This window comes from Astyanax mexicanus, chromosome 18 (assembly GCF_023375975.1).
Source record: "Astyanax mexicanus isolate ESR-SI-001 chromosome 18, AstMex3_surface, whole genome shotgun sequence".
Lineage (NCBI taxonomy): Eukaryota > Metazoa > Chordata > Actinopteri > Characiformes > Acestrorhamphidae > Astyanax > Astyanax mexicanus.
This window is the reverse complement of record NC_064425.1, coordinates 20,444,037-20,461,925: the sequence shown is the minus strand read 5'-3', so window position 1 is coordinate 20,461,925 and position 17,889 is coordinate 20,444,037. Positions and strand designations below refer to the sequence as shown.

At 37.4% G+C, this 17,889-nt stretch overlaps 1 protein-coding gene across 1 annotated transcript in view; it reads right to left on the bottom strand.

Moving 5' to 3' along the window:
• The window catches only part of atp1b3b (ATPase Na+/K+ transporting subunit beta 3b), a 31,790-nt gene extending 18,422 nt beyond the window's left edge, over window positions 1-13,368 (bottom strand). Inside the window, exon 1 of the mRNA XM_022675479.2 lies at window positions 12,991-13,368. Coding sequence (XP_022531200.2) covers window positions 12,991-13,096 — 106 coding nt within the window. The 5' untranslated portion in view covers window positions 13,097-13,368. The remainder of the gene's footprint in view (window positions 1-12,990) is intronic.
• Between the last annotated feature and the right edge of the window lie 4,521 nt (window positions 13,369-17,889).

Genomic DNA, 17,889 nt, shown 5'->3' with positions numbered 1-17,889 from the left:
TGGATAGATATTGGCTCTTTTAAATGATTTGAATAACACAATCGTTTTTTAATGATTGTATGAAAGAATTCTGTATGAAAGAATTCAGTCCAACTGACATGACAAACACCACTAATCGTATACCCATCTCCAGAGTACTTTCCTCAACCTATACAGTAAGTATCAGAACAAAGCACAGCTAACGAACACTATTAACCACAAAAAACAACAAACTGCTGCAGACCCTCAGTGTTATTTAGCTTTTTTTATGTCTGTTCATACAATAGTGAGAGCTGTCTCACGAATTATCATAATTGTGATAATGAAATGGTCATTGGCTGCTTATATTTAAACTTAAACAAGTGTAAATATGAGCAGCCTGTCTGGCACCATCTGATTTCACGCTCATTTTACCCCACTCTGATGGCTGAAGCTCGTGGCCTGTATCTGCATGATTTTGTGCATCACACTGCTGCCACGGGATTGGCTGATTAGATAACTGAATGACTGAATGAGAACCTAATAAAGTACTTGATCAGTGTGTTTACAGAAAAGACTGGGTTTGCATTGACTGAGTGTGTTTGTCGACAATATTAGCCTTAAAACTCCAGTGTCAGACAAAAAAAAAAGCACAATTTATTGACTCCCAAATATCTGTTGTTTTTTGCCAAACCACCTCTTTTCAATCTCAGTTTGATTGATCACAGCCATATCTTAAATCATTACAGATTATACACTACATTTCAGTTCAGTTTAAAAAGGGTTATGCTTTCTGTAGTCCGAACATTACTACTATATAAATGGATAATAGCATTATACAAGAAGGCCATCTAGTAATCACATTAGTATTACATTGCATTTCCATCACCCATCAACCCCACGCCACTGGTCTATTTAGTGAATTACATTTCACATAGCTATTACCGTAAAAGCATCATTATTCAATAAAGAATTACACAATGCATTTAGATCTAAACTTTATCTAGTAGATACTGGATAGGCTTGTCGTGATAAGAACATTATGGACTTATCGTGCAGTACACAGACTTGACCACAAGGTTATTTGCTTGCAGACATCGCTACTCCTCACTGTGTTTACTATCAATGTCCTGGATTTTCACATTGCCTCAAAGTTAAGCACACCAACAATTTAAAGTAGTGTTGTTGAGGCACAGAGAAATGAAACGTATGGCATGAATGCCTCTGGAAGAGTCAGATTACTGGAGTCTCAGTCCAGTTGGCTGACAGTTGGCTGTCCTAATTGTGATGAGAGTGCACATTTTAAAGCAGCAGTCCCAGAACACTGCACTGGGAGTACCAGGAGTTGCCTGACCTTTGAGACCTCAACTAGGACAGTAAAAGATGCTTTTAATGTTTTTGCATTACGCTGATAGGCCTGCAAAGTTTAGTACACAGAAATGTGTGAGACTACAGAAAAAACAAAGAAAGACAAAGGAAAAAAGAGGGAGATGAGAGGTGAGAGTGAAGAATGATGTTTTTAGATGAAACCGCCTTTTCATCTTTCTTTTTCTTAGCAGTAAAATAAGTTATTTACATTATGAATCTTGAATCTTATGCATACATACAGGATACTTTGAGAAGCTGCCTGTTCACTCTCTACTCCACTTAACAGTTTGAGATCAGAAGCAGGAATCAACCCTAAATTCTTAAATTTGAAAATAGACATAAAAACTAGACACCCGTGACAAAACAAAAATATTTGTATGTATTCAGGAAAATGTTGATTTTAAAATTCATTTTCAGAAAGCACCAATTTTATCATTTCTGTTAATTATATTATTTTTTTAGACAGTTGCAGATTTACTTCAAATGTTTTAAAATATTTTCTATTACAATTATAATTAAGATTTTAAGTCACTTGCTTGAAAAGAAATCTTAAAGATATATTGGTCTTTTAAACTGACAAAAATGCCTGTCTCTTAAAAGGTTAATTTTACAAGCAAAAAGGCTTGTAATGCAACAAAACTTGTAGCACAAGTCCAGCATTATAAAAGAGTTTTAGTTTAGTTCTCCAGCACCAGGGCTAGAGTAGTATTAGCATTAGCCACTAACCGTGCTAAGTGCTAGCTCTTTCACCCGTTTAAAGGGGAATATTATCAGCCTGTAGCCTGCTGCTAACCCCAGCTAGCACTGCTGGAGCAGTATTAGCATTACCCACTAACCATGCTAAGGGAGCAAATGACCCCATCAGTAGCGCTTGTGCTGATCTAAAGAGTTCTTGTTGTTCTTTCTCTCTCCCTCTCTCGCTCTCTCTCTCGTAACTGAACCCCAAAGATATGAACCTCCACTTATGCTCCCTACTTCAGAGCCACCCTGCCAGACTAACTGTGATAAAAATAGCCCTTTACAAGAGTCCAGGGGGCCACCAGGGTGTGAGCTGTATGTACCATTGTATGAACACTGTTCATACAATGAGGACAGCAGCACACAGATAGCTTACCCTTAAAAAAAAAAAAACCTTAAAGAAACTAAAATGTATAAAAGATATGACACACACTCATGCCACATCACTGTTGAGGAGCTAGTGTTGTTTTTCTTTTACTGTATTTGCATTTAATATGGGTGTGATTTCTGTCACTTTTCTGTCACTTGTTTGCATGGACAATTCCAGCCAGATGCTGCCGGTCACGATCATTACAACCTGCACATCACCACTGCACTGTTTGCATTGTGTGGTAATGCCTTCTATGGTCTCACATACCCTCTCAACTTCGGAAAAGAAAGGAATGTCTCATTCTTTTGTCACCCACTAATCAGGCCTTGTTTCAACTATAATTCGTAATTCTCACTGAAGACAAATATGGTTTTTCATGTATTCCTTACAGGAGATAAAAGATGAGCGTCTGCATTTCAGTCACTGTCATTAAGTGTTCTGCATTTTTGCCCACGGAAATCACCGAGCCATGATCTGTCTGTGACTAACACGGCCTGATGTCTCTTCCCAACATCCTTCAAAAGTTTGTTGTGCTCGAGTGCGCTGATGGCAACAGTGCCTGAAAAGCATCCGCAGCCAGAGTGCTGCGTCACACAAGTGGAGGAAAAGAAAAAGCACATTTGAGAATCATTTAAAGGTCATTTTATCCTTAACCTCACTTAACACAATAATGGCACCTCCTGGGGAGATGCAGCAGGTCTAAACAGCTTGGCATGGGTGAGAAAGTGAGAGATCAGTGTGTACTGTACTGGCAGGAGGAATAAAGAGAGACCAACTGTGACTCCCACCTCCTGCCTAAGACGCCTCCAGTGCGAGCATTCCACAATAAGGCAAACATGGAGATGGTAATTACTACAGCAGAAGCTTCATTTGCAGCTTTAGAAACATACTTATACAACTACATCCTAAACAAAAGGTTCTATTGACCTAACATAGTAGCATTGTTTTTTTGGGGCCTATACAGAACAGTATTTAAAAAATCTACAAGGTTTTTCACTATTATGATTTTAATTTTAGGTAGTTTATATTATATCTCATTTTTTGTTTACCATCTATGTTTTTGCTCCTTTACTAACTTTTTTATTTTATAATATACAAATTTATAACCTTTTCTAAATCTCAATCTGCTTTCTCAATAGTCTTAGGGAGCTTAGATATATACTGTAGAATACTTTACAATAGAATCTCTGGAACTCTATGAAGCAGATATTCCTAATGCCAGGTGTGGGCTAGAGAAGAACATCGATAATGCTTATGTTGCTGAATGCAGTCAAATCCTAATAGAATGTTAAAAAAAAGGTCAGTTACTCCAAAAAATAATCATTTTTTTGGTATCCTTGATTTAAGAAGAAACGTGAATGTGTTTGTCCTTTGTCCTCATATTTTTTTTAACTGTAAATGAGCACTTAAAATCCTTTTATGTTCCAAAAAATGCCTGAGCACCTTATTTATGATTTTACCAGTCAGGTTGTAAGGAGCGGTAAATAAATACAGCGTTATACAGGATTTCCAGTCTAGTTCTTCTGCACCAAGACTCGAGACTGGAGCAGTATTAGCATTAACCGCTGTCCGCACTAAGAGTTAGCGTTTTTGTCGTTCAGCGGTGCTAACCCTGGATATCACTGCTGGAGCAGCATTAGCATTACCCGCTAAACGCTACCAGACAACACATAGGGTTCCTCAGCATAGCTCTGTTGGGTGGCTAGCCTTAGTGGAAATCTGCAAATCTAAGCTCACTGTAAATAAATGGAGGCATCCAGTGCTCGTTTAAATTCGATTTTTTTTTTTATGATAGGAAATACAGTTTTGTTTACTTAGCTTAGTTTTGCTTTACATGTCTCGCCACTGGGTTGACCTTACTTCTTCAGCAGTCTTCATTTGAATTTTATTTTGCACCAAAAGCTAAATGTAAAAAAGCTGTACTGTCAATCTGTTGGTAAGCACTCTTTCCACAATAGTCTTATAAGGTGTCAAATATTCTGTAAAACATTTTAACACTGCAGAATCTAACTAAACCATTTCATTCACCTTCTGAGAACAGTTTTTCTAGTTTTAATTGTCAATTAAAGAAAAATAATAATACTATTAATAATTAGTAGTATACCCCACCCTAAATATATTTGCTACAGATCACTGCAGAGTGTGTAAAGCACAGACAAAGCAGTCCACAGCCTTATTTTTAAAACCTGATAGAGGATAATCACATGATCTTTACAGCCTTTGGTATCACTCAGTTAACAAAGCAATAAATTGATGGTTGTTGAGCGCTGCGTCACTGCCATATGTCAAATATTAGTATAGTGGAAAGATTTATTTAAACTAAAGAAGAAGAAAAAAAAAAACTATACCACACACACAAAAACAGTAGACTTTATGGCTTTCAAACATGAACTGCACACTGAACGCTCAGTACATTGGCCAACATATGACCAGTGTGTGTGTTTGTGTGCGTTACAGCCAGGTGCACAGGCCATGTGGTAAAAGGCAATTATGGAGGCTCAAACATTTGCTCACAACAGGCTCAGTGTGCATTATTAAAGACATCCACTGGAGTTTTCCCTAACAAATGCCTGGAACTATTTACACTCTAATTTTCACTTTGAGGGAGAAACGGTCCTTTGTGTTTAGCACCAGAAGCTAAAACCCTCACAAAAGAAAAACGATGAATGATTGCTCCACTTGTCATTTACAGCTCTATTACAAGAATATTACACGATAGGAAAAAAATATACTAAAGAAAAAAACTGCCTACTGTTTAGGGACAGTGTTGGGTTTAATGCAGTAACAAATTAACAAAATTATAGTGCTGAACCTTTTTCTTTGTTACACGCTGCTGGATTTGGTCAGTTGGTTCTGTGTTTGAATCTCCATGTTGCTTCATACGTAGCATTAATATTAATGTTACTGGTTAAAGGATCTAAATGTCAGTTTTGATCAATGCTCATTTAATTTCCCAGCCTTATCCTAAAGGTCTACAGACAATCCTCTCAACACCATAGCTTGCATTTATGTTTAAGTTGTATCAGTCTTATATACTGGTGTTTGCCTTTCCAAATCACGTCGAACAAATTTGTTTTAGATGATTTAAAACATTTCACGGACCACTGATAGAAGTATGACGCAGCAGAGCTCAACTGCTTTTTAAAGTTCTAAAGTCAAAGTGTCTAAAAACGGGATATGTCAGTATATAATTTTAAATACATAAAAAAAAAAAAATCCACAAAAAAATATATATATATGTTAAACTATCCTATTAGAGATTTATTTTTTTATTCAGAGGCTTCATAGTTTATACAATAGGGGTGAGAATCACAGGGCATCTTACATTAAAATATAATGATACGCTGCCCAGGACAACAATGATATCATGATATTGTGATTCTGTAATACTCTAGAATATTGCAGGACAAATCTCTATGATACCTTACAGCATTTATGATACTGAAGAGGATAAAAAATACACCTAAATAAGCAGGAATTACGCTTTTATAGGTGTTTCCCAACAATATTGTTCACTGAATGTTTACCCCTTCTTTTGATTAGCACCACCACTGGGAGTAATGAAGTAATGAAGCAGTAACTTTAGTAAGTCAAGGTTGGAGTCTTGGAGCTCCAATGTTTCAATTAAAATATTGATGCTGGATACCAAGGACCAATTGACACTAATTTAAAATATATTGATTTAAGCAAAGTTATTTATCTTTAATAGTTTCAATAGATATATTGTTTTATTTGACCTTTTAATTAAAAGGAAAACTGCTTTAAAGCAATGAGTAGTCTATGTAGGCACCAGATAGCTGAATACATCTGAGAGAAAAAAATATATATATATATAAATAAATCACACTTCGTTCACCCCATTCTATCGCTTTTTGTAGTAAGCATACACTATATTAGATGTACTGGCTAACATCCACACCAACATAAAGGATGCATACAAGTATTTGGGCATTGCAGATTACACTTTAGCCGTTGTTGTACATAAAGGTATCATAAATTAACATTAGCCAGGGTAAACCCAGTGGGTTGAAAGAGTACTTAGAAGAGTACTTGGCTGAGAGCCATGAATATGAGAAAGGAGGAGCTGTCCATTACCTTAACTCTAAACCTTTTATTCCTTCAATACTCATCACTCTTGTCCTTTCTCCAGGGAGTGCAGGGAGTCTGTGAGATGAGAGCTATGCAGACATGACAGTTCCTGCGTACGTTTCTCAATTACTCTCGTATGGTCTGGATACACCAGGATCTGTTCTATGGCTGGTAACAAAACAAGCAAGTAAAAAATAAAAGTTCTACAAGCTCTTTTTCATTAATCCAGCAAAGAGTCAGCTTGTCAGCTTAGTTTTCATGTCGTCATTTGATCAGACTGTTAAGTTTCTGTATGATCATGCAGGGGCCACATGTCTAGCCACATGCCCTTTCCAACAGAACATCTAATAATCACCAATGAGGCAAACATAGAAAGTTAATGAGACAGTTGTCAAGCCAGAATGAGAAGGAATTTATTTACTCTTTCACTAATGCAGCAACTACTTAAAATCTAAACTTACAAAACATTTTTTTTGACCAAGGAGTACTTTCTCCACAAGTCTCATACATTTGCTCAAGTGGAAAAGATGCTTTTTTTTGTCCGGATCACTGATCTCTGGTTTTCATTACATCGGTATTTAAATATAGTCACCTTCCTAAAATTATCACCAATTCTATTTTTTTTTCTGGCAAAATTGACATTTTTGTCTAAATTATGATGTTGGCCATCTGTGGTAAAATCAGCTACACCCTCAGATCATTTGACAACGGCCTATGCCCAGAGTGTCTCTAGTCAGAGATAAGATATGAAAAGAGATAAGTCCATAAAGCCAGCTAGAAATGTTTTACAATTTGTGGCAGTTAAAATATAAAACAATTAAAAGTTTTCTGTGTTTTCAATCAATATTTTTTCAAAATGTTGAATTAGGACTGTTTCTAGTTGGTTCTACTGATTGACTGTATAGTAAACTATTCTCTTACACCATTGCTAATTTGTAAATAGCCATAACAACTATTTTAAAAAGGTGTCAACATGAAATGTGCACTTGAAGATTTTGTGTAAGACTTGTTCCTAAAACAGGAAATGTTCTGCTTGGTTTAGGCAAAAGCAGTTCAAAAAGATGCAGTTGGCTAGCTGGCTTGTGGATCTCACTCCAATGTGCTACCAGTGCTACATTTTAGAAAAATGTTGGCTGAATTTTTGGGATCCATGGAAGTCTTTACTCTCCCATTACTGATAGGAAGCATCATAGCTAGAAATACAAAATACAAAAATTGGCCACACACACACACACACAATTGTCCCAAATGTCTTAGTATGCTGAAGCATTAACATTTCGCTTCACTGGAACTAAGGGGCCTAGGCCAACCCTAGGGAAAAAAGCTCAGAGCATTATCCCTCCTCCACCAAATTTTACAGTTGCCATAATCCAGTCAGGCAGGTCCTGGCATTTGCAAATCCCAGACTTGTCCATCAAGCTGTCAGATAGAGAATCCTCAGTAGTGCATCACCCCACCTGGGTGCTCTTAAGAGGCTTGGATCTGTATCTCTGTAAAGCTGCTTTGTTATTTAAATAAATGTGGATTGATTTTTTTATCTAATGAAACATCGTTGACTGCAGACCCGCTTTTGGGTGAGTTTAGAACACCTGCTTTTTACAATTCACTCCCATCCTATGGATTTATCAATGTCCCACTCAAAGATTTAATTAACAAGACAAAATAAAAAAAATAATTAAAAATACATTAAGTCAGGCTTAATAAAGACAATTAGCTCTTAAGAGGTTAGCCTCTGCTATTTATTAAAAATAAAATAAAAATAAAAAGATTCTCTCACAAAGGCAACTATGTTTCAGTTCACACAGATTTCAAACGTCAGGTAAGATTATAAAGGCATTTAAAATTATATCACCTGAGAGACGGTTATTTGCCTTGTAAATATCATGTCATGTCAATATTTGTGACTGTTCTACAGAGATAGAAAATAAAGAGTAGAAACGTGCTTAATCCTAATCCCTAATTCGTTTCTGAAAACCTGTTTAGAGAGAAATCAGCCCACTCCAACATAATGTTTACAATGTTGGTAATTCCTCTTTAGGCAGGGATTTGGCATGGAGCGCAACAATATTTATATAAGCAGAAATTTCCTAACAGAGAATTACTGGTTGAACAAGCAAACACTGACATGACAAATACTTTTCATTAAATATTACCCCTGGGAAAGTTGTGAGGTGTTATCTTGTGAATGCTGTGTGATTTAGGTCCATCAGATTTTGAGAGAGGCCAGCTAGAGGGTGCCACATGGATTAGACATTACATTTCTGAAGTTTTTATTATTATTATTTTTTAACCATTCCTCGATCCATGTGTGTATTGTGTGTATCTAGAATACATCATAAAAGCCTTACCCATTCAAATTAAAAAGAGCAGGGGGATGGGGGTGGGGGGGTTAATGATTGTGACCGGTGGTGTCTGCCTAGAACAATCTGTACAGACAGACAATAGACTCTGGCAGATATCACATCCACATTCAATGCAGAAGGTCCCACATGCATATCCCACAGGTAAGTGCAGCATTCTTTATCTGTAACATTATGACGCTTGGGGACTTACGGCTTGGAAGTAGCTCATGTATCCTCAGTGATGTGATTGCTGACTAGAGGAGAGCATAAAATCTGAGGTCTACAAAACAATCCAGTCTACTCAGGCACAAATAAAGCCTTACGACTCAGTGGATTATGTTTCATCATGTGACAACACAAGGAGCTGAGGTCCACAACTCCAATAAGTAAGATACTGTTGGGGATAAAAAGCAGAAAATGTATAGCTGACCAAGTCAACAGTTTAAAAAAAAAAAAAAAAAAAAAAAAAAAAAAAAAACTGACAAAAGGATCAGTTCAGAGGAAATCCATAAATTCATTACTGCTTAGTGTTAATCATGAAGATTGTTAGTCACAATTAATGATAAGAAATGGTATAATAAAATGAATGTTGCTGCGGATTTTAAGTGAGGCTATTAGTGATCCACGGATATAGCCAGGTTCACTTCATGTGATTTTAGGCACAAATTTCAAGTCAACTGTTTAGGAAATCAGAAAAAAAGCCTCAGATTGGAGGCAAATTGCTGTTTACTCAGTGCATGCTCACTTTCTATATGTGAAAGGCTGAAAGATTTCTTCCAAGAAATCCTGAGTTACTGCTGGTACATTGCAATCCTCCACCAATATCTAGCAGGTTATATATATGGACCTGTTAGCAACTTTAAATGAAGATACACAAAGTGAGGAGAAAGAACTCCATCCATTTTCTTTTCTTTTTCAGTGCACAGACAACTTGCATTGCTAATTATTTTTCTAGATGTCCATTTCTATTGCATCAGTCCTTGCATGGGTTTTCCTGACAAAATAAGGTACGTTTATAGAGACCAACCAGATTTAGGTTGCTGTGGGTTCCTCTTGGTGAAAGACCGTGTCAATCATAACCCTGTATCGTTGATCAGTAGCATAGAGTGCAAACCACACCCACTAAAAGGTTTGTGATTACTCTGAACGTCATGTGGAGTGAACCTGGCTAAAAAGAGATGTGGAGGACCGGCTGACCAAATCTGACATAAATATCAGTTTGAAATATCAGTCAAATCAAAACATTTGTTTTTAAAATATCTACAGATATACAGACCAATATGACAGTTAACTGTGTATTCCTGCATCACTGAAACTGAGTTGCCAAAGGGACAAAAAGCTCTCAAACAACAGACTCTCACAAATGGATAAATGGACTGCAGTTTTAGAACAGACTGTACTTCATGCAGAAAGAAGCCAAGGAGAAGGCGGCAACAGAACAGGACTGGGAGAGCATCAGAGCAGAAGAAAAGCATCAAGACAGGAGACAGGAGACAACACCAGAATCTGGTGATATTTCTGCACTATTTCTGCTACATGGACAGAAAGTCACATTCATTTTAGCCAATATTACTAAATATATCTATTCATTGTTGATTCATTGTTGTACAAATCGTTTAAATCCTCATAACTAGCACACTACAAAGCAGTAGGTAAGTACAAAATGCCACACTGTTTTCAGTTCATGTTATATATATATATATATATATATATATATATATATATATATATATATATATATATATATATATAAACTAGCAAAAATGACATTGTCCAAAACATTCAAACTGAAGGCCTGCTGTTTAACCTTCACAGAAAAACACCCAGTACGGACAATTCTCTGTCTCTCTCATAGTATACACACTGCACGTACACATCCAATACAGTATATTAGTATTGGTCTCACATTCCTCTGATTAACAAGCAGCTAGGTCATCCTTCATTGGTGTTAGCACACAATCAAGGACCTCCCTTCTCCAGCAGCAAGGAGGAAATCAATTTGACCTTGAAAGGCAAGGGAGGGAGACAGAAGGGAGGGTGGGTACAGAGAGTGCGAAAGAGATGCATCGCATGGAGGAAAACCCATCCCGGTGAGAAGGAGGGGGACTGCGGAGCTCGGGATTTGCGAGTTGGAGGGGAAAGCACAAAAAGGCTGTTAATTCGGTCTGCGAAAGCAGCAAAATGTAACTGGCCACATGACATTTCATTTATAGCTTGTAACCAGGCAACTGAGGGTAATTTAAGAAACTTGTACCCCCTCCTCATACCCCTCCTTGCAGGATCCATCTCGCAATGTCAGAACACTTCAGACACACCTCGTCTTATTCTACAAAACGCACTTCATGACTGAGTGGCAGGCGTTTAGGTGACGTCTTAGCTCAGTAGCTGCTGTGGAGTGAATTCATCCAGAGCACTGTGGGGGGCAGAGGGGGAGAGAGAGGGGGAGAGAGAGAGAGAGAAAGAAGGAGAGAGAGAGAGAGAAAGAAGGAGAGAGAGAGAGAGAGGAATTTTCCTCTCACTGCAGCAGTAGAGCCCAGTGGCATATGCATGTAGAGCACAGCTACCAAACTGCAGTCAGTCAGTCACTCAGCTGAGAAGGCATCTATACAGCCATACATACATAAATACATACATACCGTACCTCTTAATCCACAACTAAGCATTACAAGAAGACTACAGGGATAATTGAGCCCTCAATGCTAATTGAAGCTTAATAATATGTTCAGATTCTGCTTTAAAAATCCTGTGTAAAAATGCCATGATCCTGGTTGTTCTGTTTAATGAAACAATGAACAAAAAAAGGTCCTAACTCAATCCTAATAAATACAACCTGAAATCCACAGAAATAGATAGCCAGCCTGTATATTAGAGATCACTGTGACGGTAGTGTACATTAAAAAAAGATCAAGATAAATGGGAGACCCTAAGAAAAAGTTAATAAGTAAGTCAATACATTGTGTCTGTTACACATTTTATGTTGAAAAATTGCCACACTTCTAGATTTCAGCTAAATCAGCTTTTATTTCTGAAGTCTGTCCCTCATGGGTTTAACATGATATGAACAGGCTACTGCGGCATGTGGCAGGCCTGCTTAAACCTTGCACCAGACCATGCACAGAGAGATAGATCACTGCTCAGCACCAGTTCAATCAGTCCTATAGCTAGCATACCCAGTTACATAAAAAAAAGCCTAATTGTTTGATAATTAAACATAGCAGCAGTGACTGAAACTGGATTTAATTGATCCCAACAGGAATACGCTTGTATGTTAGGCTATACAGAGCTAGTCATTGATTTAAAAGAAGCTTAATCTCTGAGAATGCAATATACTCCTCCTTTTACATTTATTTCAACAGATGCAAACATCCACCCTTTTATGTCGCAGTGAAACTAACACTAAAACTGGATTTAATCGATTTTAACAGGCATTAGCATTTTTTTCTTTAGGGATATAGTTATTACTTTAACAGTTATAGGGTCACTGAATTCTAAAATAGAAAACAGTGTGTAAAACTTGAAAAATACTATAGTGAAAAATGCACTATTTAAATGATGTACATCTATTTTCTAGATTTTTATGTCTGCCCCTCATAACCAGAATTCCAAGATAAAGAAACATTCTTAATATTTACTTAATTATTTAATTTTCCATTATTTAATGTTGCATTTTCTAACATAAATAAGCAGGATGGATTATATTATCAGATTTGGGTGAGGAAAATCAAGTAAATCAAATAAAACATTTTTATATTTTCCTGAAATTCTGATTGTAAGGAGAAATGAAAAAGTAGATATTTATAAAGCTTTACTATTGAAATAATAAACGTTACACTGATCCTAAAGCTCTAATAGTCTTAATAACGCCTAAAATCATCAGGTTTTGGGTTATCAGGTTATTTTGTAGCTACCAAACCCCTTCGTCTCCACCACAAACACGCTGCTCAGGGTCTTTTATTAGTGAACATTGCAGCACACAGCAGAAATCCTGCACAATTTTTTTGGTAACTGGTTAAATTCGAGGTAGAAGTCTAGTCCTCTAGCCACACACATACACACACACAGGGAGAAGAATGAAAGACAGGCAGATTTCTACACATGGTAGCTGGTCTGCTGGCTGTTTCTTACCCCAGCTACTCGCAGTGCGCCCGATGAATTCCCCGGTTCTCGGGTTGTAGATAAAATCTTTCCAGCTCGAGTCTTTCCCCTCAGGTTTCTCCTCCTTGTTCGCCATGGTGAGCTTCTCCCGAGCTTCTCACTGACTGAACGGAGACTGAGAGAACTAGAGAAAAACGCTTCTGGAGACTCAGGAGGCGAGGCAGCAGGGACGCCACTTCACATTCAGTAAAGAAATGAGTCTGTGTGTGTGTGTGTGTGTGTGTGTAAGAGAGGAGGAAGGGGGGGGTGTACGTACGTATGTGTGTGTGTGTGTGTGTATGTATGTGGAGCTCAGCTCAGAAGCCGGCGAGTGTTGCTTCACCACACAACCGCACCGTGCGCATGCGCAGTGCGGCACCACGCCTGAGAGCCCAGCTGTATCTGAATTGTTACATTGTAGCTGAAAGTTGCATCAAAATACGAAATCCCTGACAATACTTCACACCACGAGCCAAACCAGCGTGATTTCTATCTCTAATCACTCCAAATCACCCCACAGTATCACTGTTCTAAACCAATTAACACCACAGATTAGATCCTCCACTGTGATTAACACAGATTAGAAGAAATTAAGAGCTTTGATTAATTCCCTGCACATAAACCAAGTAAAGCCAGGAAAGTCTATAGTTCTCCGGAGTGCAACTGGCTGCATATAACTGTCATTCTATGGCATGTCAGCCACAGAGATTTATAAAATATATGCCGTATTTTTTGCACTATAAGGCACTCCAGATTATAAGGCGCACTATTAATGATCATTTTGGGTGAGTAAAGCACTTCCATTTATTTACAGTAATCTTAGATATTCAGATTTCCACTAAGGCTGGGTGCATCAGCATTAGCATTAGCAGCTAACCGCTAGCACAAGTCAAGGTCAAGGCTAAGGCCGCCGACAGCCCACACTGCTGAGGAACCCTGAGTGTTCTGGTAAGACAGGGTAATATTAGCTAGCAGTTCACCCCATGTAGTATGTTTTAACGTGGTAAACGTGCAGGCTACAGTCTGATATTTTTGCCTCTGAACAGTGAAAGAGCTAGCACCTAGCACTGTTAGCAGCTAATGCTAATGCTGCTCCAGCAGTGCTAGCAGGCTACAGGCCAATAATACTCATTCCTGAATGCGAAAGAGCTAGTGCATAGCGTGTTTAGGGGCTAATGCTAATACTGCTGGAGAACTAAACTAAAACTCCTTTATAACGCTGCACTTTAGCGGAGTGGCTTTACGGTTTCTTACAACCTGACAGGTAAAATTCATACATAAGAAGGACAGGATTATAAGGCACACTGGAGATTTATTGGAAAATTAAAGGATTTTAAGTGTGCCTTATAATGCGCAAAATATGGTATAGGTGTGTGTGACACATGTTATGTTTCATGTACCAATTCATCTCACCCTGCTTAACACGCAAGCACACATTAAACAAAACAACATAAGACAAACTAATGAAAATGGAACCTTCTGTCACTGAAGCTTGATGGAAAAACCAGTCCTTGTGGATCAATCAGATAATCTTCATGATTGGGCATGGGACACAAGCTCAGGCTTGATCACCCTGTAGCTGGCCAGCTTTGATGAGGGTGTCTTGTGTTGAAAGGCTGAAACACCCCCTGATTCAAAGGCATACTACTGACGATAAAGATTATACCCTCATAATATCAAGGTATTATACTTATACCTTACTTACTTATTTATACTCATAATATCAATGTAAACTTTATGTGCATATTATCAATTGGAACAAAGGACAGTTCACCATCACATTCTGTGTTTAATGATTGCATGAATTAACTTGCTGAGTGTAAAAATTGATTAGTACAAAAAATAATTTGTGTTTGTTAGCATGCCGTGTCGATAAGACAACACTGATCTAGCTTTTTGGTTTAACTAGCTAAATAAGATAGCATTTGCATTTAGCTGATGGTTTGCAAAGGTAGCACCCTCAAATTGATTCATGCTACCTGTGTGGTGCACCGCATAGACCATGAAGTCATGACTTCAGCAAAAAACAAAAGGGCACTTTGTCTTTCCAGTCCGTGACCAACTCTCAAATGCCTGCATATTACAGTCAGTGCCAGGGAGTAGAGCCTGGGATCGTTTGAGACTGAAGCATGGTGTCTCTGAGGGTAAAATGTGATGCTCCAGCACTTTAGATAGCCACTCACACTGAATACCAATGAGAAAAGAAGAACATCCAGCACCGGTCAATATATCAGTTCATGGGGTGCATTGGAGATACAGCCTTTAAGCTGAGCTATCCTAAACACATTTTAAACATATTTAAAAAAGGTTTAAAACGCGGATTATGATCTCTGCTACTATACAACAATAAATATGAACTACTAATTGTGATGTTATTGTGCCATACTCTATCCAGTATAATAGTATTGGTTTTGGGTGTAGTCATGTAGTGTTTTTTTTTCAGTCTGAAAGAGCATGGTAATTATGTGGGGAAAGGCTTGTATGCATTCACCATATTGGTGTGTACCAGCCATGATCGAATGACCATTGACAGGTGAAGTGAATAATAGTGATTATCTCTTAACCATGGTGCCTGAAAGTGGGTGGAATAAATTAGGCAGTGAGTGAACATTTTGTTCTCCGTCTTGATGTTTTGTAATCAGAAAAAATCGGCAAGAATACAGAAGACGGAGACTTTAGCAAGGGACAAATTGTAATGGCTAGATGACTGAAAAGCGCATCACCATAACTGCAGCTTTTGCAGTATGTGTCTGGTCTGCACTGGCCAGGATTGAAAAAAAAATAGTCCAAGAAAGGAAAAACACCAACACCATCAGATGACATCAAAACCATCACTGATTGTGGAAACTTCACACTACACCTCAAGCAGCTTGGACTGTGTGCTTCTCCACTCTTCCTCCAGACTTTGGTACCTAGATTTCAAAATGAAATTCAAAATGTAAGGACGGTCAATAATGGTTTGGAGAGCCATGTCATCTGCTGGTGTTGTTAACTTCATAATGGTATTCTAATTTTCCTGTGGAAGCACTATGATGCTTTGGGCATCTTGGGAAAACTTGGATTCTGCCATTTATGCAGATGTTTCTTTGACACATACCACCTACCTAAGCTTTGTTGCTTAACAAGTTCACATCAACGTAAACCTCCACCTTAGCCAGTGTTATTAAAGGAAGCCCATTTATGTGCTAATATTTACTATGTTTACTAGCTATCAGTTATTAGGTAACTAAAATTTTAAAAGTTATAGGGAAAATTATATTACTCATATATTATTGTGGTGCATATTATATAAAGCAGTCAATCAATGTGTTTTTTTTTTTTTGGTCAGTGCACTTAATGACCTTAAAATCAGGTTAAACCTTACTTTTAAACCAGTTAAAGTCACAGCTGTGTTTTGAAACCGAAGTAGAAAAAGTTCCTCCCCGCCATTGGGGGGCGCTGTGGCTTAGCCCGGCAGTGCCATTATATATAACGTGCGTGCACGTAAAAGAGTTGCCAAGTTTGCAGTTTTCCCGTCAAATTTAGCTTGTTTAAAAAAAATCCAGTCGGGGTGAAAATTCAGGGGTGCTGGGTGGGGTTTTTTTGGGCTATTTTTTTTTTATGACCGCGGCCGCCAAAACACACAAAAAAGTGGGTGTTGCCTTGGATATTTTAAAACGAATTATGTTACTATTGAATATTCTTGAGTGGGATATAAAACTGTTATAATATAACAAATTAAAACACGTTACAAAACATATTAACAATATTATTAATGACTATTAATGACCAAATAAAAATAGTCATTTAGACCATTTATATGCAGAAAATGAGAAATGGCTGAAATGACAAAAAAAGAAGCAGAGCTTTCAGACCTTAAATAACAAGTTCATATCTATAAAGTTTTAAGAGCTCAGAAATCAATATTTAGTGGAAGAACCCTGGTTTGTAATCATATCATGGCATGTTCTCCTCAGGGTTTTTTAATTTAGGAAAATCAAAGAAACTCTTTTTAGTTGGTCTCTTTTAGCTGTAGTAAGAGAGAGAGAGCGAGAGAGATATGTAGTGTGTGTATATATGTATATATATATATATATATATATATATATATATATATATATATACATATATATATATATATATATATATATATATATATATATATATATATATATATATATATATATATATATGAAAAGTGGTTGTGCATGCAGCAGTGCTAATGAATGAGCTAATTAAGCCCTATATTCAACATCTCTAATGCAGTCTTTCAGTTTCTGTCTGCCTAAAGGGACTAAAGGGATTCTCCCAAAGAAGGGATTAAACCAGTTCTAACTATAATTGGGGGCTTTACAGGTTGGGAGGAGGGGGACACATTACTGGAAGCGTAGACAAAGCCTTTGTTAATCACTGCCTGGAAGGGTTATGGCGTTTGAATTTCTCTGAAATGCAACAAAAGAGCTTAAAATAATTTTGACAGTAAAAGATACCTTTGTCTTATATCGCCATTCCACCTAATGTTCACTTTAATGTACTGTATAAACATACCCCGGGGTAGAGTGGGACTGTCTGCTATGTAACACCACCTTTGACATGGTGTCATTGTCTGTACTGAGCAGCTTATTATTACAAGAGTCCCCTCAAGAGCCAAGTTTTTATGGGGGCACAGCTGGCAAACAGTGGCTATAAACAAAGCATGAGTAAAAACACATATTCCTTGCTGAATATATATTATTCCTGTCACACAAAATCATCACATCTCTGAAATGGGATCTTTACAGAAGATGGAAAAAAAAAAACCTCTCTTTATATATTATGGATCCTTTATCATAAAATTCTGACAATGTTAAAATGATGTCAAAAATACAAACATGTTCTTGCGTGACAGCAACAATATATTTATAGACATCT